General features: G+C 38.8%; 1 protein-coding gene and 2 non-coding genes across 3 annotated transcripts; all 3 read right to left on the bottom strand.

The window, feature by feature from the left end:
• Positions 1-2,623: 2,623 nt before the first annotated feature.
• On the bottom strand, positions 2,624-18,996 carry LOC143889866 (phosphoribosylformylglycinamidine synthase). The gene is made up of 5 exons (XM_077394243.1): positions 18,570-18,996; positions 14,850-14,953; positions 12,627-12,740; positions 3,164-3,247; positions 2,624-2,851 (listed from the first exon to the last, which is right to left on the bottom strand). The coding sequence occupies exons 1-5, from the start codon at positions 18,838-18,840 to the stop codon at positions 2,795-2,797; spliced, it is 630 nt and encodes a 209-aa protein (XP_077250358.1). The 5' UTR covers positions 18,841-18,996; the 3' UTR covers positions 2,624-2,794.
• Positions 4,334-4,436, bottom strand: LOC143891496 (U6 spliceosomal RNA). Its single transcript, XR_013255376.1, has one exon. It is a non-coding gene; the product is annotated as a U6 spliceosomal RNA (small nuclear RNA).
• A 1,587-nt stretch (positions 18,997-20,583) lies between the features above and the next one.
• TRNAL-AAG (transfer RNA leucine (anticodon AAG)) lies at positions 20,584-20,664 on the bottom strand. The gene has a single exon. It is a non-coding gene; the product is annotated as a tRNA-Leu (tRNA).
• Between the last annotated feature and the right edge of the window lie 2,701 nt (positions 20,665-23,365).

Here is a 23,365-nt window from a genome sequence, read left to right as displayed (position 1 = left end):
TAGCTACGGGAAACCCATGAACATCCAATAAGCAAAACCTTCTTAGTGCCCATCAACAATCCTTGTTAAGAAATATCCAGTCGAGCTAGCCATTCTAACTTGTAGCGTAATTATTACCAGAAACAATGGCAGAAATATTCTACTATCATATGTATATAGAAACCAATCCAAAGAGGAAACTTAAAGCATTGAGCCCAATCCAACCAAAAAATTCAAGATTTCAATCAAGAACATTTAATTTGAACAAATCTCCTGGATTATATTCATACATTGTATTCAAAAAAACAATATTTTGTGTATCTGTATCATACAATTCTTCTAGAAGGAGACTAATTACAGAACCTTCCATGCTTCATCTTAAATACAAATGAAACGGCTCTCTATCATCTATATGAAGATAGAGACTATAAATAACATCTCTCCTTAACATCTAGGCTAAGCTCCTAGTTAGTCAGACTTGTTTTGAAGGGCTAAGACACTTTGAAATGTCAAGACCCGGTTTTGAAGTGCAAGACCCCGAACTTCACAACCAGAGCAACAAGAGCAACAACCATCTAGAAGAACCACTTTTCTGCATGCTTTCATGTTGTCTTGCAACATCCCCATGTTTTTTTTTCCTAGATCACCCATTCCATATTGTCCATTGGTAAGGACTACCACTCGAGTTGGATCATTACAAAAACTACTTATGGAAAGGCCTTCCCATAGTTTCTTAACTTCCATGGCTTTGACGACGATAGGCCACGATACGAAGAATGGCTTGGTTTGGAGCTCTGTCATGACGACCATCCAAGGAAAGTAGAATAGGCTTAGGTAGAGATAGGGTAAGGGGCCTTGTTTTATAGGAAGAAAATACCTCGAAATTGACGATACAATGACGTACACGAATGAGAACGAAAGCAGTGGTGCTAATAAATATGACAACCAAATAATATTTGGCAAAGATATTGGCATGCATTTAAACATCATGGCAAAGATATTGGCGTGCACTCAAACATATTGGCGTGCATTGAAACGTGATGGTAAAGATATTGGCGTGCAATGACCTATGGTTATGTAGTTATATGGCATTACCTTTTAAAGTTAGCATATTTAGCAAGGATGTTAGTGGACCTAGACGGTCTGATGGATCTATGTTTGAAATTAATTGGACAAGACTTAGGCACAATAGTTGATCTGTCATATCTAACTTGGACCCATATATAAGTTCCAAAATTGCTCTGCATCAAGCTCAAACATAGCCATAAAATCAATTTGTGGGTCTTAGAACGTATTAAAATCAATTTGTGGGTCACGGGCGCTAATATATATGACAATCAAATAATATTTGGCAAAGATATTAGCGTGCATTGAAACATGATGACAAAGATATCGGCGTGCAATGAAACATGGTCGTAAAGATATTGGCGTGCATTGAAGCGTGGTGATGTAGTTAGTGTGATGTTATCTTTTAAAGTTAACATATTTAGTAGGGATGTCAGTGGACCGTCAGTGGACCCAGACGGTCCGATGGATCTATGTTCAAACTTAATCGGACAAGACTTGGGCACAATAGTTGATCCGTCATATCAAACTTGGATCCATATACTAAGTTCCAAAATTGTTCTGCATGAAGCTCAAACATAGCCATAGAATCAATTGATGTGTCTTAGAACGTATTAACGGTCATTAAAATATACTTCATACTGTAAATAAAAGAATATCTGTGAAGGTTAACTTTTGAGGAAAAATATGAGAAGGCAAAAGTAGAAGTGGGGCCCACTTGTTCTATGATCCAAACCGTTTGTCTAAAGTGGAAAGGCCATGCATAAAAATACACTCCCATCAGGCAACTTCACCCCTCCGAATTGTGGGTGCTAATATAGACTGTTGGTTCTTCGTTTTACAACCATCCATTCAATGGATACAATGATTCTAACCATCCAATTGAATGGATGGTTACAATGCATAGCCTGTCCATAGCAAGGCCTAGTAGATGAATGGTTTGGGTCATTAAGACAAGAGGGTCCAGCATAGGATGTGTATCTAATAGGAAAATTGATATGATGTATTATCATGAGACGACCCACATGGTGTTGGTCCGATGGTAAATGGAATAGTCTGTGAGAGCAGCCACACAGGCTCACTTTTCAGTAGATTTGTCTTCATTCAAGAGGTGGCTGCTCTCACATGAACCAGACCATCCGCGAAATCCCTTTTGCTATGGACGCTAGCAAATCCCTTAATTTTGAGTCATATAATCGGTTTTGTTCACATCATCTAAAAGGAGCAGTGATTTTAATTTCACAGAAAGTTTCAAATTTACTGATAATAAAAATACTAATTTGAAAAACCTGAGATTTTAAAGTATGTGGTTCGTGCAAGTCTGAAACAATGCAAAAAAAACCCTGGATTTTAAAAATAATGATTTTCACACTTGTTTACCTCTTCTTCTTTTTTCGCATTTCTGTTTTTTTCATTACAACTCAAACGAGAAAAGCAATCTCTAGTATTTGATGTTTAAATTGAAAATTAGTTTAACAAAGTAAAAGTACTGAATACCTAATATAAAATGCGGCCACCTCGTGTCACCCTCTCTCTCTTCAAGGAGAGACATGAACCTATGGGAATTAGAGAAGCAACATGAATCAAGGGCCAATTTGGCCAAAGATAGATTGAGGGAGTTAGAGAAGCTACATAAATCAAGGGCTAATTTGGCCAAAGAAAGATTGAGTTAAAGAAACTACATGAATCAAGAGCTATAGAAGAGACGAAAATTCATTAGCTCTGCTTTTACAGAGATTATAGACATGCACTAAAAAAAATATTTCATCCTGTCATCTCTCTTCATAGCATTGTATACTGCTTGAACCTGGAAACACAATGGAGGTAGATGTCAAAACAAAGTTCCATATTTAGAAACTCTTTGAGTGCCTCCAAAATAAGGTCGGTCTCGCAAATGGGGGAAGCAACATATCATCTAGAAATGAATATAAAACCATTATAACTATTATTTGCAAATGAGACTGTTCTTGTCAAAGATGAAATAATGTCATTTGCAAACACTGATTAATAAATTTACATTCAAATATTTCTAGAGGATAGCCAAAGAGTGCCTTAGTTAAGAAGAAAAGGCATCCAAGGCCCCCTCTGTGTGTGTGCGTGTGTATGAGAGAGAGAGAACCTGTTCACTGGAGGCAACCCGAACGGGCCCTATGTTAACAGACACGTACTTGCCCCTTGAAGATAATCTTTGCGTCACACGACCCTGTTTTATGGCAAGAGAGATTGATACTTGAATACAAATTCAAGTCAACAATATAATTTTCAGCTAATTAAACGGCCAAATGATTCAAGTATTTAACAATTCAACAGATGCCTTTTCCATTCCACGTAGTAGCCCTTCATCTTGGCACATTTTGGTGTGTCTTGGGTGATGTCTAAGTCAGTTGAGGAGCTCATTAGAAGCCAACCCAAAAAAAAAAAAGGAACTCATTAGAACCTAGGCCTTCGTTCCTGGGTCTGTGCGGGGTAAGAGTTTGTTGTTTTTTGTTGTTCTTTGTTCCATTTGGAAGGAGCTGTACATAAGGGTGTTAGATAGGAAGTCAAGAGTCATCAGCAATGGGTGTTTTGGTCTAATTATTCAATTGGCAGTGGGGCATAAGCTATTCATTCACCAGGGTTTCTAGTGAGGAGCTCAGGAGGTCTTGGGAGATATTGGTTTAGTCACATCAGTAGGGAGGCCCCAACCCCTAGGTGGTATCCCCTCCAGCTGGTTTCCATTAAACTGAACTTTAATGGTCCTAGTATTGGGAACCTGGGGCCAGCAAGGTTTGGTGGCATTATTCGTGATCACAATGGGGTCCTTGGCCTCCTCAGGTTTCATAAACTATGAGGATTTGAATGAGACAGAAGTTATCGCTCGATCTTGGGGCATTAGATTGAGGGGTAGTACAAGATCACCCCACTGATTGCGGAGGGTGATTTGAGGAACGTTACAAATTGGATGTTGTCCAAGGAGGAGTTCCCCTGGAGGTTAACAGCTGGGCTGCAGGTAACCTTCTGACCAAGTCAGAGGTTCCAAGATCTCCCTCCAGTATTTTTGGACGTCTGCCAACAATATTGCTGATGAGCTAGTTAGGGCAGAGGCTGATTGATTCTCCTTAGTGGTTACCCATGCCTTCCACACACACAAGGATTAGCTGTAATTGTTTTGGTTTTCTGTAGTTTTGCTGCCTAAGACTAGCTCGGTCTTTTTGTTTCAGGTTATCTTCTTTTACTAAAGACCACCATTCACGAAAAAATAAGAACTGAACCAACTTAAAAGGCAGTACAAATTTTTTTTTTAAAGGATAAAAATTTGGACCATTTCTCAATTTGTGTGTGTCATCCTTGCGCAGGGGCAATGCTAATCTTCTCTGTATCGTTCCAATTTTATCAGATGTCTCCTAAGAGACAAAAAATAACTTAAGAACATCCATCCTGATCTATCCCAGAAAACAAATAAAGGGTGAAACTTCAACAAATAAACAAAAGAGAGGCAGTAAAATGGGCGATAAAAAACTACATCAAGATCTTGAATCAGCACCTAATCATGCAAGATCAGTTTTTGTGTGTTTCTAATGACCACTGAACATTCTATTCCACCAAATGCATCAAGAAACTTTGAAACAATTGTTCCTAGCAAAAAAAGTCAAATCTGATTTTTCTACAAAACTTTCAGGGAATATGGTTCGAAACACCAATTTTCCAACACCAAGTTCATACAGAATTCATCAATTCCTATAAGTTGAGGCCTTGCTGCAGTTGTTTGTCCCATTGAGAAAAGATCATGTCAACTGCATGACTGCCAACATCAATTGTATGACTGTAAAAACAACGCTGCTCCTTACGCACGTAAAATACTAATAAAACATACAGCTTATTCTTTAGTATTCCCTATGTAAAAGATCTATAAGGGTCTCTTTGGATGCACGTCATAGACTCGAAGAGTAGTGGAATAAGTAGTCAACAAGGAAGAGACAAGCATTGGATTTTCCTGAAATTGCCTCTGAGAATAATGGCAAGTAGTATTTGGTTGCGCGGTATAAACTCAGAGAGGAAGGGAATAAGTAGGAGGTAGGGAGAGAGCATCATTCCCAAGCTTAGTTATGAATTTCGTTTCGTTTGCCATTTCGTTTTGGCAAGTGGAACGGAACGCTTCAGTAATTTTATCCAAAAACATCAAAAATTGCTAAAAATTGGAAGAACGGGGTCATCCTCTACAACCCAATCCATTATGTTAAAGTATAAAAGATAAAATAACGTCATCTCCAACAGCTTAAGCTTTTGGAGTAATTGGTTGTTTCACATGGTATCATAGAAAATTGCCTGGGTTCAAAACTCCTTGATATTAAAATCCTCATGTAATGGACAACCCAAAAGGAGGGGCCTCATGTGCCGGGTGTAGGCCAACCCTAAAAAGAGAGGCCACATGTCAAGGGGAGTGTTAAAGTATAAATGATTAAATAACGCCATCTCCAACAGCTTACGCTTTTGGAGTAATTGGTTGTTTCACACATCATAACATCAAGCTTGTAAAGATCCAACATTTAAAGGAAAATCAGCTGAAATGTGAGTGCTGTTGACCAGTGCCTGACTAGATGAAAAAAATTTAAGGACCAAATTATGATTTTTTTTTTTTACTAGACTTTTGGGATTTAATAATGTTTGGACATGATGGAATTTATGAATTTTTAAAATTGGAAAAAATAACCCATAGTTTGGAAGTTAAGATTTTGACCGAAGAAGGTAAAATTTTGCATTAGAACTGCAAAGTTGACTTTTTATCCTTCTAGAATTGGCTCTTGAAACTCAACTCAACTCAACTAAGCCTTTGTCCCAAACTAGTTGGGGTCAGCAAAATTGGGTCTCGAAACTATTTTTAATAAATCAAAAATGGGAGGTATTCCCTTATTCACAAGTAAATCTTAAGTAAACTTAAATGACTTTCCATAGAAAAATACCCAATTCCAAGAAGTGGAAAGAAGAAGAGAAGAGAAAAAGCAAGAATAAGAGAAGGAAAAAAAAGTAAAATGGGAAGAAACACCATGTTCGGCCGAAATGGACCGAAACTTGAAACTTGAAACGAAGTGAAATATATAGTGTTTCTGTTCTGGATTTCGGAACGAAACGAAACATTTCGGATTTAGTTATCAATTCCGTTCTGTTCCGGTTCGGAATCCGGAAAAGGCCATAAATTTCGTTCCGGTCGGAATTCCGGTAGAATCCAGAATTCCGGACGAAATGGGTGGAATGCTTTGTTTTGTCCGGAATTCGACAAAAGAGCATTTTTTTAAGAAAATTTACAGGATTGCCACTATAGCCGTTGGAAATGGTTTTTGCCACTTTCACCCTCATTTTTTGACTGTTTTATAGCCATTGGAAGGGTATTTTTCGTCTCACATCTACAAGCCCGTACACCTCTATATATACCCCCTCTAACCCTTTTTTCCCACCACTTCTCCTTCACCTTCTCTTACAACTTTATGTACTACACTTTTCTCCTTACTCTTCTCTACTCTAAGCTTCAACTCACTCTTCAACCTTCTTTAATCTCTCTACATTCTAAGTCTACTTCATCCAAAGATCCAAATATTTTGGATCAATCTCAAAGGGAAGGCTTCAAAGTACTACATACTTACAATAACTTTTACTACAAGTATACACTACTTACTACTACCCTCCAAAGGTTCATTTAATTGTTTCTTAATTTTTTTAAAAAAACTTCTGAGTTTTTTGGATTTTTTTCATATTTTTAACTATTAAAAAAATACCAAACGAAACACCAAAACGTTCCATTCTGTCGCCAAAATGAAACAGGGAATGAAACGGAATTGATAACTAAGGTTTCGTTTCGTTTCAACCAAAACGAAAATTCATATCCATGTTCCCAAGATTTTCAAGCAAAATTCCACCTTTCTGTGGAATTGATTTGAAAGTTATAGGGAGGGGGCACAAATGTCACCTTAGCAGACATGAAATAATTACCCAGGGGACATCCCAAGGAGTCCCATGAGTTCAATGCAATATTGGCAACCAAACGAGGAATGGCATCTCAAATCCAAACAAAATTCCGACGGCTGCCAGGATTTTATGCAACAAAACACATCCTAAGGAAAACAACAATTGTTCCCCTGAGGAATTTGCTATTAACAGACCAAAACGATATAAATACCCTTTACAAAGATTAGGGTAACTAACACAAATACAACAAAATTCTACACTAATTATAACATGCAAAATTTCACAATTACCTCAATAGTAATCTCCTCCACTGAAAAGTTAATCTCGTCTTTCTGGCGTAGCTGGAAGCACGAAGATCGAGTCGGGGGTTGATTGACTTCGACCTCCGATCGAATAAACCTTTGAATCCATGAAGGGTGTTCTTTGAATCCACGAAGGGTGTTCTTTGAATCCACAAAGAACAACCTCTTTGAATCCACAAACAACAAAATAAACCAATTTGCTATCAAGAAGAAAGAAGAAGATTCTTTAATTCATAAACAAGCATAAAACCTCGTACATTCACGTTTTTTTTAATTTATAGGAGAAAACTCCTACTACACTTAGACATTATTAAGGGAAAAAAGGCAACAAGCCTTATTGGTCTAAAACAAGTAAATAGTAAGAATATAAAAACAGTAACCTAACCCGTGCTACAAGAAAGGAAGTAAAAAGCAAATATGGACTCTTTCTAAAAAAGTAAATGTTTGGAGATGTGTTTCCTTGTATTTAGAGGAAAGTTGGACTTTTAGACTTTCCTCTTTTTCAAATCAATTTCTTTTCTCAAATCAGTATCTTTCGCAACAAGGAAAGTGGGAGATATGGCTACGTCAATACCCTCCACTTGAAGAGAACTCGACCTCGAGTTCATTGGTAATGTCGTCATAGCACCTCCAACCTCAAAGACTTTGGCAGTTGAAGTTTGGTCTTTTCATCATTGTACTCAGCACTACCTTCAATCAGCTTCTTTTGCTTCCCTTTGACGCTTTTATGCATCTGCTTCTTCTTTTCCTTCTTGGATTTGTAAAGGAATTCTTTTATCGTCAAACATGATTGCCCCTCCACTCGAGAAGCTTTGGGGTCCTTCTCATTCACCAAATGTTGAAGTGCATAACTCTTGTTGTTTTGGTGAAGAACAACGATATTCTCTCTTCCCTTATGAATTGAATCCCTGTCAAATTGCCAAGGTCTCCCCAACAAAAGATGGCATGTATCCATATTGATAACATCACATAAAATTTCATCCTTGTAAGTAGCTATCTCAAAAGGAATACAACATCGTTTCATTACCTTCTTTTCATTACCTTTTGAAATCCAACCAAGCTTGTAGGGAGCAGGGTACTTCTCCGTTTTCAACTTAAGTTTCTTCACAATGTCCATTGACCACAATTCTTCATGCTACCTCCATCAAGATGACGTTGCAAACCCTTTCTTTGACCATACACTTGCAAGTTGCAACTGAAGAGATTGTTGCGTTGCGTGAACTCCTCTACTTTTCATGTGCACATAACACGACGTATCACCAAGGATTGTCCGAGAGCACACGTAGTACGAATGGGATCTTCCGTATTTTGCTCTTCTTCATGCTCTTCTTCATCTTCTCTGTGTTCGTCACCAACGACTAGATTTGTTGTATGCCAACCATGTTTGGGACATTCATTGGATTTGTGACGCAATTGGTTGCATTTGTAGCATACGATTTGATGCTCGAACTGCGACTCGTAAGGATCACGCCGTGGAACTGAAGTCGTTGCCGAAGTAGATGGAATATCTCCATGTCCTCTTCCTCGTGTTGGGAAAGGTAGGGCAGACTTGCTTACCCCAACAGGAAGATCTACAACTGCCTTCTCTTTTGCCTTCGGAATCGTCATCTACGGTGTCTCTACCACGGTTTGACTCTCATAAAAATTCCTCTGGGCCGGCCGGTTGAGCATTGTCTCAACTTGTTCCGACACCTTTACCGCCTCAGACAGCATCCAAATCGGGTGGAGAGCGATTTGATCGTAGATTAGCTGATGGATACCTCCTTTGTAGCATGCCAGTCGTTGTGCCTCTGTCTCCGAAATATCGTTTCTGGACGATAGCCGGTAGAATTCTTCTGTATAATCTCGCGCCGATCTACTAGGGGTGCAACTCGGGTCGGGTCGGGTCGGGTTGGCGAGCAACCATTTGGTCAACCCGACCCAAGTTCCAACCCGACCCAACTCGACTCCAACCTGACCCAACCCGAGCTTTTTAGCTTAAAAAATTATTAAAAAAGTCGGGTTCACTCGGGTCAGGTTGCCCAAGCCCTCAACCCGAACCCGATCCAAACTCAACCCGGGTTGAGAAAACCCAACCCAAACCCGACCTGAACTCAACCCAACCCGACCTTTTCCCGGGTTGAACCCGTCGGGTTCGGGTTGATCCCGCCCAAGTTGCACCCCTACGATCTACTACCTTGGCGACAATTTTGATATTGTTGAAAGAGTACCTGATCATAATCAATGGGAAGAAATCTTTAACGAAGGATTTGACGCATTCGTGCCCACATCCGGATTGGTCGCTCCCCCATCCCTGTACGTGAGAGTTGTAGTTGCCCCCACCATGCTGAAGCACCTCCCTTAAGCTTAATAGCCACGAGTTTTGTCTTTTTCTCCTCGGGTACCTCCATATAGTAAAAAAATCTCCCAACTGCGGCAAGCCAATCGAGGAAATCTTCAATGTAGAGTTGGCCATTAAATTCGGGCAAATCCAACTTAATACGATACTCTCAATCACGAGTCATGGCTTGCATAACGAGACCACGGCCATACCTCAGATGGATGATGTCTTCAATTCCTCCTCGCTAGAGTAATCGTCATCTTGAAAATATGGAACTCTATGAAAGGGGCGTCGAACTCGATGTAGAGCTTGAGTGTGCCGTCGCCGATCACCGTCGTCGATTTGGGGTTGCTCGCGCTCAATAGGATTCAACCATGCCAATTGCTCCGCTAAGTGATTAACAGTAGCCTGGAGAGTGTTAAACATCACCAACATCATAGTTTCTTGATTTTCCCGTTCTCTGTGGAAAACTATGTATGGAACGTAACAGGGCTCTGATACCACCTGGCGTCTGGCGTAGCCAGAAGCGCGAACAATGAGTCGGGGATTGACTGACTTCAACCTCCAATCGAATAAACCTTCTAATCCACGAAGGGTGTTCTTTGAATTCACAATTAACAAGCTCTTTGAATCCACAAAGAACAAAATTAAACCAACTTTCTATCAAGAAGAAAGAAGAAAATTCATTAATTCATAAACAAGCATAAAACCTTTTGCATTCATGTTTTTTAAATTTATAGGAGAAAACTTCTACTACACTTAGACAATAAAGGGAAAAAAGTAACAAGCAAAAAAAAAGGCAACAAGCCTTGTCGGTCTAAAACAAGTAAATAGTTGAATATTACAAAAAGTAATCTAAGCCCTACTAAAGAAAGGAAGTAAAAAATAGATATGGAGATGTGTTTCCTTCTATTTAGAGGAAAGTTGGACTTTGGGATTTTCCTCTTTTTCAAATCAATTTGTTTTCTCAAATCAGCATCTTTGGCAACAAGGAAAGTGGGAGATGTGGCTACGTCACTTTCTCATCAGCTTTTCTACCACACGGTGAGTCCACTCAATCTCAATAGCCCATCCTGAACTTGCAATTGTGCCAAAAGCCCTGAAGATTTTCTGTCAAGGAATTGAACTATTGCTCACAGCTCCACCTTTCAAACTGCATGACCCCATTGAAGGCCTAGGGGAACATGTGGAAGTCTAACTTTTTTTTTGAAAGATGACATATTTCATTGATACTATGAAAATTACATTGGGGACCAGGAGTCCCAGCCTGCATTACATAGGATCAAGCAAAAAAGACCGGGGCGAACTCTAGACCACAAGGATAACTCAGAACAACAGAATTCGAGACCCTTTCTTCACACCATATTTCTTAACTAATCACAATGTGAAAAAACTTCCAGATAATATTGCCTCGACTAGCAAAAGACCATGGTCTCTCAAGCTATTGAGGATCTAAATCTTTTCTCGCCCCACCTAGGATCAAAGATTACCTAGAACAGATATTTACTCCTGCAATCTCTCCTATTATCATACTAATATAGTGCCTTAGCACCAACCAACAGTTTCGGTAACTAAATTCCCAACTTCCTTTAACCGTCTTCTTTTCCGTCATTCCTATACTAATTAAACTAACCACAAGAACCATGTCTAAGAGGATTCCACTAGAAGGCAATTGCGATGTTCCACAGCTACCGATTCAACTTAACTAGATTATTCGGAAATCAAAACAAACTCACTGATACAGAACAAATCGGCAACCTCTAACCGATGCATGTGGAAGTCTAACTTCATGCATACTTAGGCCCAATATTGAGTCAGATAATCAGTTTTTGACACACAATCAGTTTTCAAAATCCAAAGCAAACTTAGTGTTGTTCATAGTCCTTTGCCTTCTATGTCCATTTATTCTTTCATCACGAACTAAATTTTGGCACGTTTACTTATCTAAATATGGGAAAATCCAAGATACAACATCCTTAAGGTGGGGAGGTTCTCTGGCTGGCTCATCCTGCCATCATGTCCACTAGCTTCAATAAGCTTGCAGACATTTAGGGGCCATTTGGATACGCGGATTTTAGAATCTTGGTTTTCCTCAAAATCGTAGCTGGGAGATAAGAGGAAGACACCGACCGTTTCGCTTCTCATTAGAATCTTGGATTTTAAGTAAGAAATCCAGGTTTTAGAAATCTCTTCCCCATCCTGAGATTTCTAAAACCTGGAAACATGGGATGATCTCCTGCTCTCTTGCTGAAGGAAAGAAGGGGGAGAAATCAGAAAACAACGGCTGGTCTCCTTCTTCTCTCGTCTCCCAGCTACGATTTTGAGGAAATCCAAGATTCTAAAATACGCATATCCAAACGGCCCCTTAAAAATTTGAAGACCCAGAGACATGTTATGCATGGCCCAGCATGTCTAACATGCATGCCTCCCAAGTTCCTAGTAATGTCTCACTCTGTTGTGTTGGTCCTATATTAATTATATACCATAGCATTCCTAATCCACTCTATAGAGAGTCAGAACCCTTTGCCTTGTGGCTTCTGTGAAATCAGATCCCGGTTCCTATTCAGTTGTTCCTCGTGATTAACGTGTGTTCATTATAATCTGCATTTTATTCTGTTCTCCTCTTTACTATCCTCAGCATTATGTTTATTCAACATCACGGACAAACAAAAACCACAACACTAATAGATCTTCCAACTCATGAAAATGCAATGTCTGCCAACATTCCACCTTGCAGGCTTACCTAAAACATAAAATATGATGCGACTTACCCATCAGCCAAAACAAAATCAGTAAAGAACCAGTGAATAAGTCTTTTTTTAATGGCAAAGCAGTAAATAAATCTGGACAACAAAATCTATTGAAATATACGTGCATGAGTAAAATCATCGCCTCCAGGTTCACTGGATTGGATAATCTAACGAATAATTTTCCAGAAAGCATAACAATGATAGTCCCATCTAAACTCGTGTTGGATAAAAAAGAGTGATATTGAAAATGGCATGAAACTATTTACATACCTCTGGGATTGGCTGTTCAAGTACTGATTCAACAGCAACAACCATAGCTTGAACGAAATCATCACCACCAGTTCCTATTGCAGTAAAACCTCTGGCCATGGGATATGAGTTTACCTGTGAAATAAATCGATATAATTAAGTTGAAACCATTGCTCACATTGTGATAAAAGCTCACATTTGAAACCTCTGTCACAAATATCGCTCTCGGGAATTTCTTGGCAAGGGAAAATCTCGGGATATCTTAATTTTATTTTTATTTTTTTGGGTTTACATCAGGGAAAAATGATAAAATAAAATTATTTAAAAATATATAAAATATAAAATATAGTAGCAATATTGTGATATTATCACGGTAAATGAAAATATCGCTATAGTTTTTAAATTCTCAGGATTATTTCGGGATTTTATCGGTTTACCAAAATATCAAATCTTTTTTCAATTAATAGTCCATTTGTTTATAACATATAATTAGAGCCTTGAAGGAAAAAGCCTGCCAAGTACAGCATTAGGTGCAGGTAAAGGACATGACCAAAATGAGGTGCTTTAGACAAAGCGGCATACAAAACATCCAACACATGCTTGTAGAATCAAGATTCAACCAATAATGGGACTGGAAGTTTTAACTTTTATACGTCAGAAGAACTATAGAAAGAGCCTAAGCTCTGCAGAGGAAGAAACTTCCTGAGCAAGCAATCTCAAAATATATTCTGCTTCACGGAGTCGGGCACTCGAAAAATTAAAAAAATCAAATACATCCATTTTCACATACACTTTTTTTTTCTGGGATGCTATAGATATGGGTTTTTTTCAAGGATTTAAGCATTTTCCAATACCAATGCATATAGCCTGATATGTATCAATTTTCAGTGGTGCTAGAAGAAAGAAAAATATTTGCATCAGTTTGTATTGAACAATGAATATAATATTTTAGGGTTCCAAATTTCCATTAACAATGGGGTTCCAAATTTCCATTAAGTATCATGTTTCCGATATTTTAAACCCTGTTAAATTTTGTTACCTAGAATTCAAAAATCCCTGTTGAGGGAGCTAACTGATAAATAAATGTTGCTACTGACATTTTTTATTCACCATGGATTCTGGTGAAGCATTGCAGTCTCTAGTAGTTCCAGTAAATCCCCGAGCATTTCAACTGCTTGGAACTATAAAAGAGAACAAAAGTGATAAATAACACTTTATACTTTCTGAAATTAGCTTCAATCAATTCCATTTCAGTAACTCATTGTTTACCAGGATTCAAAAACATTTTCAAAAAATCGTTGATAGCCTTAATAAAACCAAAGAAGTCATAACATATACTTTCAATTTTTTTCATTTGTTCTTGCTTTAGCAACTCAAAACACATCCAAGAGTAAAAAATGCTCCCATGTCCAGTTATTGTAGGGGAGCTTCTATTCAAACCATAGTTTCTAGGTTGGAAAACGAATTCGGGAGACGAAACATGAAATGAAAGCAGGGAATGCGGGCAAAATTAGAGGGAAAACAAGAAATGGAGAAGTGATAGAAAATTGTATGAGAAGTGCATTGAAAAACGTCTTAGGAAATACGTTAAAAACGTTCTGAACGATAGAGAAATGTCAAGGGAAACACGGAGAAATATGTGAGAGATGTAACTAATATGTTTTAATTTTTATTTTAGTTATTTTTATCTTATTATCCTAATTTTTTCTTATAATGTATACTCCCATAAGTTTTTGTGTATTTTGTGTGTAGATTTAGAATTTATTAATTTCAAAATTCTACGAGCTTTTATATAAATTAGAGACATGCATAGATTATTTGTGTTCTCTACATATTTTTTTCCTGTAGGATTTTTTACTGTTTCTGGTTTTCAGTTTTAACATATATTTCACAATTTTTGAGTGATTTCTACAAAAAGTTTAGCACGCACACACTGCTTACTGAAAGGCTACATACGCATGATGCTATTCGGGTGATTATCGGGTTCAGCTATTCTGTCCTGGTAGTCATAATTGGTCACAGGGAGGGGCATCAAAATGTTCAACAATGTCTTCTCAGGGGAATTTCAATGACGCAAGTCATGTTATTACAATAAAATTTGACAACTATTAAATTCCATAGCCGGCCAGCGGCCTAGCTAAAGCAACCATACAATATATTGAAAAAAAATGGAGGTAAAATGGAACAAATATTAGGAAAGAAGCCGATAAACAACAACACAAAGGAAAGAAAAGAACACTTTACCTTCTGATCTAGAACGAGCCATTCATTAGTGGAATCATCGGTCACTGTACCTCCAAGAACAACATTTGTGGTTTGTGCAATCCTTCCTTCGGTCTTTGACACTTCTGCATCCAATAGCAACAAGAATTATAGATTTTACAACAAAAGACTACTATTATTAGGAACAACCATATTTATAAAAAAAAAAAACCTTAAATGACGAGTGAAAACAGAACCCAGTGTCAAATTTGAAAAGAACTGAATTCATATCTATAATCAGATATGACATAACCATGCCCGATTTCAAAACAATGACTTTAAAGGCTATACTAATGCCATATATATATGACATGGCATGCACCTTAAATGACGAGTGAAAACAGAACCCAATGTCAAATTTGAAAAGAACTGAATTCATATCTATAATCAGATATGACATAGCCATGCCCAATTTCAAAACAATGACTTTAAAGGCTATACTAATGCCATATATATGACATAACCATGCCATGTAAGGATGTCATAGCTTTAACAGGAATAAATCAACTTAACTTAACTGAAGGAGTTGATTACACGTCATGTTTGTCAAGTGTTTCAATATGGCAAGAATTAGCCTTTCCAATGGGAAGTATGAACTTTAGATGAATAAATAATGAAAACCCATGTCAGATAGCTGTCTATGTGTGTCTCAGCACGTGGTCTGATGTAGTATGTAATGTAATCGGAACCATTCAAAAAAAATGTAATCGGCATAATTGCACATAGCTTACAGGGAATATATAAGACATGTCTACATTCACTTTAGCATCATTGTACATACAGAGGTGCACCTCAACAATCTGTATACCACAACGTTTCCATCCTCAATAAAATCACAAGAGCAGAATGAAAATCAAACCAATAAAGTTTGAAGGCCCTACAATTTTCCATATATGAACTGTCAATCAACTTCAGCATCTTACATTATCTTCCAGTGTTCAAAACAATAAATTCGAATCGAAATCAGACTTCCAATTTCCAAGTTTGACTTGGTGGAGTAAATTGGAAAATAACAAGTTCCTACAAAATGGATGTTTAGATACATACAACCAGATACATACAACCTGGCAAAACTGAGTGACTTAACCAATTCACAGTTGACAACAATTTGGTAAACATGGTAAGCTGCTTGACTAAGACTGGAAAACAAAAACTACAAAAGACATGCAAAAACATTGATCCCGCGCAGCACGTCCACATACCAGTGCATGCTAACTTGCTATTCAGTGGATAAATTAGTATGAATAAACCAAAGCAACTCTTTTTTTGAAATTTTTGAAATTTTTTTCTATTGTGATGGGCTCTTCCCCACAAAAAATTAGGCTAATATCATGAGGTCTGATGAACCACATATCATATATTAAACTGATAAGAATATATACTACACATTTCTATGAAATGTAGTATTGACATAAGACATGCTATTCCTAGCCTATTTGTTTATATATTTTAGAAGTTTATAACCATCATCATTTATTTGAATGGATTTGAAAGGCATTCTCCATTGCTACCTGTCTTTCTTGTTCAAGATCAAGTTATGGATTAGGGGTCAACCGGTCAAATAGAAACATCATCTCTCAGGATCTTTAAGTTTTTCATATTTGAACATTATACAGTGGATGAGTTATCACATCACCATCTTTCCATGTCCATCAACTGGAGGATAACTAGCAACTCCATTGCAATTAAATGTAGATTCTTGAAAAAGTGTTTGTGGCCAGGATTCTCTTACCCAATCACCAAGAAGGTAAAGGTCACGTTCATGTTCAAGGCAAGGTTTCAAATTTCGGTTTCGGTCGGCACGCAAACGGAAACGGAAACATTTCAGTTTCGGTGAAAATCTTGTAAAATCACAGAAACGTATGGAAACATATGTGAATGATGAAATTTTTTTATCTTTTAAAAAAAAAACATAAGCAAATTATGAAATTTCAAGATGAAACTTTGGGAAATGCTATAATAAGCACAGACACATACTTAGAAAGAGAGGTACAACTCGGGTCATGTTGGGTCGGGTTGGGGCCAACCCGAACCCGACCCGACCCAGGTTCCAATCATATGAGATTCAACCCGACCCGACCCAGGTTCCAACCATATGAGGTTCAACCCGACCCAACCAGAGGAACCCTTTTTCCCAACCCGAGCCCGACCCAAGTTCAATCCAACCCAACCCGAATTTTTAAGCTTACTAAAATAAAAAATGTTGGGTTTCACTCGGGTCGGTTGCCCAAGCCCTCAACCCGACCCAACCCAGAAACCATCACATAATCAACAAAACCATCCATGATGGCTTAATCACATCGAACATCAAGTTGTTGCGCATGCCGGGATCATTATAGTCAATAAAAAGTACAACGTGATGGATTATAAGAAAGTATAGTGACCAATCTCCCCTCTAAGGACCCCAACTCTATGTCAATACCACATAAAGTTACGAGGTATTATTGGTCCCATGTCGATATGACATCCCATGCATAAGATACGGTTATTCAATGATGTCTGGTGTTTTTGCACAAAATTCTTAGAACTCTACGTGATTCTGCACGTAGGATACTAGTCCTCTCTAAGGGTGAGTTTGGTTGCACAAAATCCAATATAGTTAGTAGGGGTGCAACTCGGGTCCGGTTGAGGCCAACCCGACCCAACCCGATTTCTAACCCGGCTGGACCCAACCCGATTTGCAATTGGGTCCAACCCGACCCAACCGGATTTCCAATTTATGCACATGTTTTTTGTGGGCCCCACTGTTTTTTTTTTTTTTTGCTCACATTCCCACACAAGCATCCACCATATAAAAACTCTATAGGTGAACTGAAGGATAAATTTATGTTGAAATTTAAGCACATTTCTAGCTTCAATGGGAAATGTGTTCAGTTGAAATCGGGTTTTAAGCACATATCGGAATTGGAAATCGGGTTTCGGGTCGAGTCGGGTTGCCCGACACCCCAACCCGACCCAACCCGATTTCCAATTCGGGTTGATTTTTCCCAACCCAACCCAACCCGATTTTGAAAAAAAACCCAACCCAACCCAACCCAACCCAAATTCGGGTTCAACCCGTCGGGTTCGGGTTCAACCCGTCGGGTTCGGGTTCAACCCGTCGGGTTCGGGTTCAACCCGACCCAAGTTGCACTTAGTTAGGGGTTTTGCTCAGAAAATGAGTGACATGTCAGCAAAATCTCTTGTTTGGTTGCCAATGTAGCATCGAAATCCCTAGAGACTACCAGACTAGTTTCATAGGTAATTATTACATGTCTAGTGACGTGGCAACCATGTCCCCTCCTTTTACCTTCCAAGCCAAATTTCTCAGAAAAGGTGGAATTTGGCTCGGAGAATGACGCTTTTTCTCTTTCTCAACACGCCCCCCCCCCCCCCCCCCCACACCTTCCTCTCTCCTCTTTCTATATCGGTAATGACACCCCCTCCCACTACTCTACGAGGTAAATTCTAGGTAAATCAAATGATCGTCTCCTCCCTATTGATTACTTATACCACTAATCTACAAGGTAACTACCTGCATCCAAACAGAGGGATTTTTTAAACGGAGGTGAATCCTCAAAAAAACCCAGTTCGGCGAAGTGAAAAAAATGCTCAAAAGGAAGAAATTTACCGCTGAAATTATAAATTAACAAAAAAATATGATAAAAATCTACATTTAGAAGAAATCACAAAGGGAAATGGTTAGGAGGGAGGTGGGCTGACCAGAAATTGCCTTGAGAACAACTTCCTGCGGTGGGCTTTGATCGTCCTGGTATGAGGAAGAAGGAGATATGTTTTCTCCATGAGAGCACTTGAGAGAACTCCTTTGCAAAACCCTAAAATTCCTCTGCAAAACCCTAAGGTTAAGAGTCGATGGCCGAAGAGAAGAATCGAACCTAACTGAGGAGGAGGGGAAGGAGATGAGATTTAGGGGAAAAGAGAGAAGGGGTTTTTCCGGGAAGAAAATGGAGCGGAAAAGTGAGGAGGAGGCCATTGTTGAGATTTTCTTTTGCTTTTTCTGTGGCTTTTGATGTACAAAAATATGCAATAGGTTATGGAGTGAGGAGGAGGGAGGGTGTGGATTTTGGCGATTTTTCTTTCCTATGAAGGAGAGAAATTATCAATGGCTGATAATAAGGGAGTGAAGGTTGGAGAAGTAAACTATTGTTTTTTGAATTATTAAAAAGATGGGTATGATATTCCCACTACCATATTTTAATGATGAGACAAACTCTGCTTGTCTCTTATAGTTTAGCCATGGTCAAGAGCTATTACAATTCCCAAAAAGCTGTCAGCAACATATTAAAGATATGAAGACAAGGTGAGTTCCTTTCATTATAAAAACATGGTAGTGCAAATATTAATATAAAAAGGGAGATGTTATCAGCACTACTACTATACTTTGATGATCGCACTCCTCACTTTATTAAAAGTACGGTATGAGATGGAAATGATTTTTGGGACACAACCTATTTAGGATGTGGCCCATCTAATTGACAATTTGGATCATCCTACGGTGTGGGCCATACATTACTTTTAATAAAGTGAGGAGTGTGATCATCATAATGCAGCAGTGCTGATAACATTTCCCTGAAAAAAAACCTAGATCTGGCTCTATTTGGTTGGAGATTAATGGAATAAGAAGTCAAAATGGGAGTGAGAAGCATAGAAAATGCCTAGAATTACCACTCATTGAATAGTGGAATAGTGGTGTTTGGTTGTACTATAGTCTTCTTGGGAGTAGTGGAATAAGTAGGGGTATAATTACTATATATAAAGGATTGCGAGGAGAGAGAAAGAGAATAAGACATGACTTTTTCCCCACTATTCTTCTATCAAAATGTTACCAATTTAGTAGAATTTGGTGAAAGATGAGAAGGGGTGAAATAGTGCCACATGTAGAAAAAATGTAACGATGTTGGGGAGTCAAGTGGAGTTAGGAATCGGCATTTCAAATTTTCAATGAATGCCAAACGTTTGTGCCACCAAACATGGAAAACACATCCAGGGCATCTAGACCATCCATTTGCCATGGAAAAATGGTGGAAAATTATCATATGATCCCAACCGTTCGATTAGTTGGACAAGTGGCATGAGACCAATTATAGTAATTAAGGGGGATCAAGGGCTTAGAATAATCCGAACAAGGTGATCTCAACACTATTTGGCTGGCATTATGGTTGCCGTTCAGATCAACGGATCAGATCAAAGTTAGTATTTGATCCTATATGACAAGCCACCTTAGGTTCTACCTCATAGTTATAAAATTGTCTAAATAAATGGAAAAAAAAAAAACTCAAAATCTATGCCCATTTTCTACTTTCAAATAATCTAAGCCTTAAAATTAGGGGTGGCAAAATTGGCCAAACCGAACCGGAACCAAGCCTAAACCGAACCGAAAATTCGGTTTCGGTTTGGTTAAACCAAACCGATTCAAATTTCGGTTTGGTTCAGTTTGGGGATCAAACCGAACCGAATATTTCCAATTATTATGAGTAAGGGGTGGCAAAATTGGCGGAACCGAACCGAACCGAAAATTCAGTTTTGGTTCGGTAAAACCAAACCGATTCAAATTTCGGTTCGGTTCGGTTTGGGGGTCGAACCGAACCGAAACCGAACCATTGCCACCCCTACTTAAAATCCTCTTGCCTTTTTGAATCCCCATAAACAGAGGGATATTATCATATTCTTATTCTTGAACGATACAGAAATTAAAAGAATTGGAAAAAGCATCACTTGTTGAGAGTGGGATTTGAACCCACGCCCTTTCGGACCAGAACCTTAATCTGGCGCCTTAGACCAACTCGGCCATCTCAACTTTTGTGTCGTAAAATTCTGAAAAGATTATACTATTTAAAAAGCTGTGTTTATATCTCTTTTTTTTTTTTTTTTTTGGGATGGGTAAGCTGGTAATGATGATGATGATGGCGGACTAATACTTGCTAAATATGCATGTGTGCACCTTTCTAATAAACTATTCACAGGCTAGCTACTTATGCGTGCTGATCACCATTCATGATCAGCCCAACACATGACAAACTTCACTATGCCACGTCATAGCAAAGTCCAAACGTGCTAGAGAAATGTCACGCCCAACTGTGAAAGCTAAAGGCATGTTCGGCAAATATTCTTTTATGAGATTTCCCCCTTTTTAGGAGTGGAGAATGACGAAAGCCAAAAAAATCTCAAAAATCTTGTTCGGCTGCGTGACCCGCTGAGGTCCGTTTCAAAATTTGTTGCTACTTTTTCGACTACAAAATAGAATTCTTTGAAGCGATAAATAACTGTTTCTAAAGTTTCTCATCACCCCGTTTCCGCCCGATTCTTTAGGTGAGAATGAAGAGTGTTGCCGAACATGCCCTAACTCACGAAAGAAATTAGAAGCCTCGAATAATATTATTCTCTCCATTTGGTTGCCTGAATTTTTTTAGTTCTTGGGATTTTTGTGGAACAAAAAGGGGGGGGTTAGTCGAGAAATATTTCCGTGAACTTTTGCGGACTTCACGAATCAGTTGTTAGTCGCGTGCGACTTTATATGCGCGTCTTAAAGTTAGATGTTAGTGGCGAGTCCTGGACATTTGACGAAATTGGCATCGCATGGGACTTAAAGTCACCGCCATATGCTAAAATGCCCAACCCTAAAGTTCACCTCAAACGGATGAAATTTCAATTACACCCATTCTCGACTACTTTGTTCCCGTAGAAAAAAACACAGCCTTCTCTAATATGATTTCCCCCTCTCCAGCATCGCACAATTTTCTCTCCCCAACATCACGAGGCTTCACCCAAAGGTAAATAGACCCATATCTCTCTCTCTCTCTCTCTCTCTCTCTCTCTCTCTCTCTCTCTCTCTCATCTCATCTCTGTGCTTGTTAGGATCTGTTTGTGGTATTTCTCTGTGGTTACGTGTCCTTGTTATCTCTCTATGGTATGGTTCAAGGCTATTTTCTGTTGTGGATTCTATGTGTCTCTGTTAGGATTTAAATCGTGGTTCAAAACGGTGGTATTTCTCTATTCAAAATGGCGGTTTGAATGTTTCTCTTCTAGGGTTTAATTGTGGTATTCCTCTGTTGTGGTTAATGGTGGTTCAAATTTTTGTAGGGCCCACAAATCCATAGGTTGTAAAAATTGATTATTAAAACTAGGGGTGGCCAACCGGTTCGGTTCTCGGTCCTTGGTTACTTTTTTTTTCGATTCTCGGTTCCCAGTTCCATGAACTGAAAGAACCGAACCGAACCGTAGTTAAGGGTGTCAATTTTGGCTCGGGCTCGGAAGCTCACTCGAGCTCGGCTCGAATCCTTAACGAGCCGAGCCCGAGTTAGGCAAGGCTCGGCTTGGCTCGGCTCGTTAAGAATTTAATATATTTAAATATATATATTATATATTAATATATACATTAAAAGGGTTGTCCATGGAGTGAAGGGAGGGGGGGGGGCAAAATATGTCACTTCATTTTTGGAACCCCATTTGTTACTAGGACCACCCCCCATAGTGTAAAAAAAGTAGTCAAATTACACTAGTAGGGCTGTCCAGGGAAGATGAGGGGTGTGAACATAATATAACCCGAGCTTGGTAAGGCTCGCGAGCCTGACCGAGCCGAGCCTCACTTGTGAGCTTAACGAGCCGAGCCTGGCCAAGCTCGGCTCGGCTCGGCTCGTTTACACCCCTAACTGTAGTACATAGTAGGACCGAACCGAACCGGACCTAATATAATCGGTTCGGTCCGGTTCGGTTCTCTGGTTCTAATGACTAATTACTAATTACTAATTATAATTTATAAAAACTTTTAATTAAAGTTATAATATAAGTTACTTTCTTATTATAAGAATAGTATTAACTATTACTCATTAATATTATAAGTAATTTATATTAATAAGTATATGTATAATAGAAATATAAAAAATATTATATATATATATTCAAAAGTTTGGTTCTTCGGTTCCAGAACCGAACCAAGAACATTAGACCCGGAACCGAACCGTATAAGTTCGGTTCTTCATCAGTGGAACCGAACCGGACCCAAAGTATTTTTAAACAGTTCGGTTCCGGTTCGGTTCTTCGGGTCTGGTTCGGTTCTGGCCACCCCTAATTAAAACTCTAGGACTTCAAATTCATGTAACTAACGGGTGATTTCAATGTCCGCATGACTCTGAAAAGTCCCCACTGGAGTCCCCAGAGTCCCAAGTGTCCGCACATTGAAGTCCAAGTCCCCAAAGAGTCATGGACAATATGGAGAAGTCCGCACATTAAAATCCTGCACGACTAACCCCCCCAAAACTTCCTGGGAGATTGGTGGGAAAAAAACTCCCTGGAAGTATCCCAGTAAAATAAAAATTCCATGTTTGGTTGACCGGACTATGGTGCTTTGTTTGGTTGCTTGAATTGTTGGGAAGAAAAAAAATTCTTCTACAAGCTTATTTTTTGTTCCTGGGAGTTTTTTTTTTCCTTCCTTGGGTTTCGTGCGGGGTTATTTTGGTTCCTGAGATTATTTTGGGCCCACCAACCAAACGTGGGTTTCC

Source organism: Tasmannia lanceolata, unplaced genomic scaffold (assembly GCF_043159265.1).
Source record: "Tasmannia lanceolata isolate RefF3 unplaced genomic scaffold, GAP_Taslan_0.1 ptg000013l, whole genome shotgun sequence".
NCBI classification, from domain to species: Eukaryota; Viridiplantae; Streptophyta; class Magnoliopsida; order Canellales; family Winteraceae; genus Tasmannia; species Tasmannia lanceolata.
Note: the sequence above shows the minus strand (reverse complement) of the source record. Positions and strands in the feature narration are given on the sequence as shown.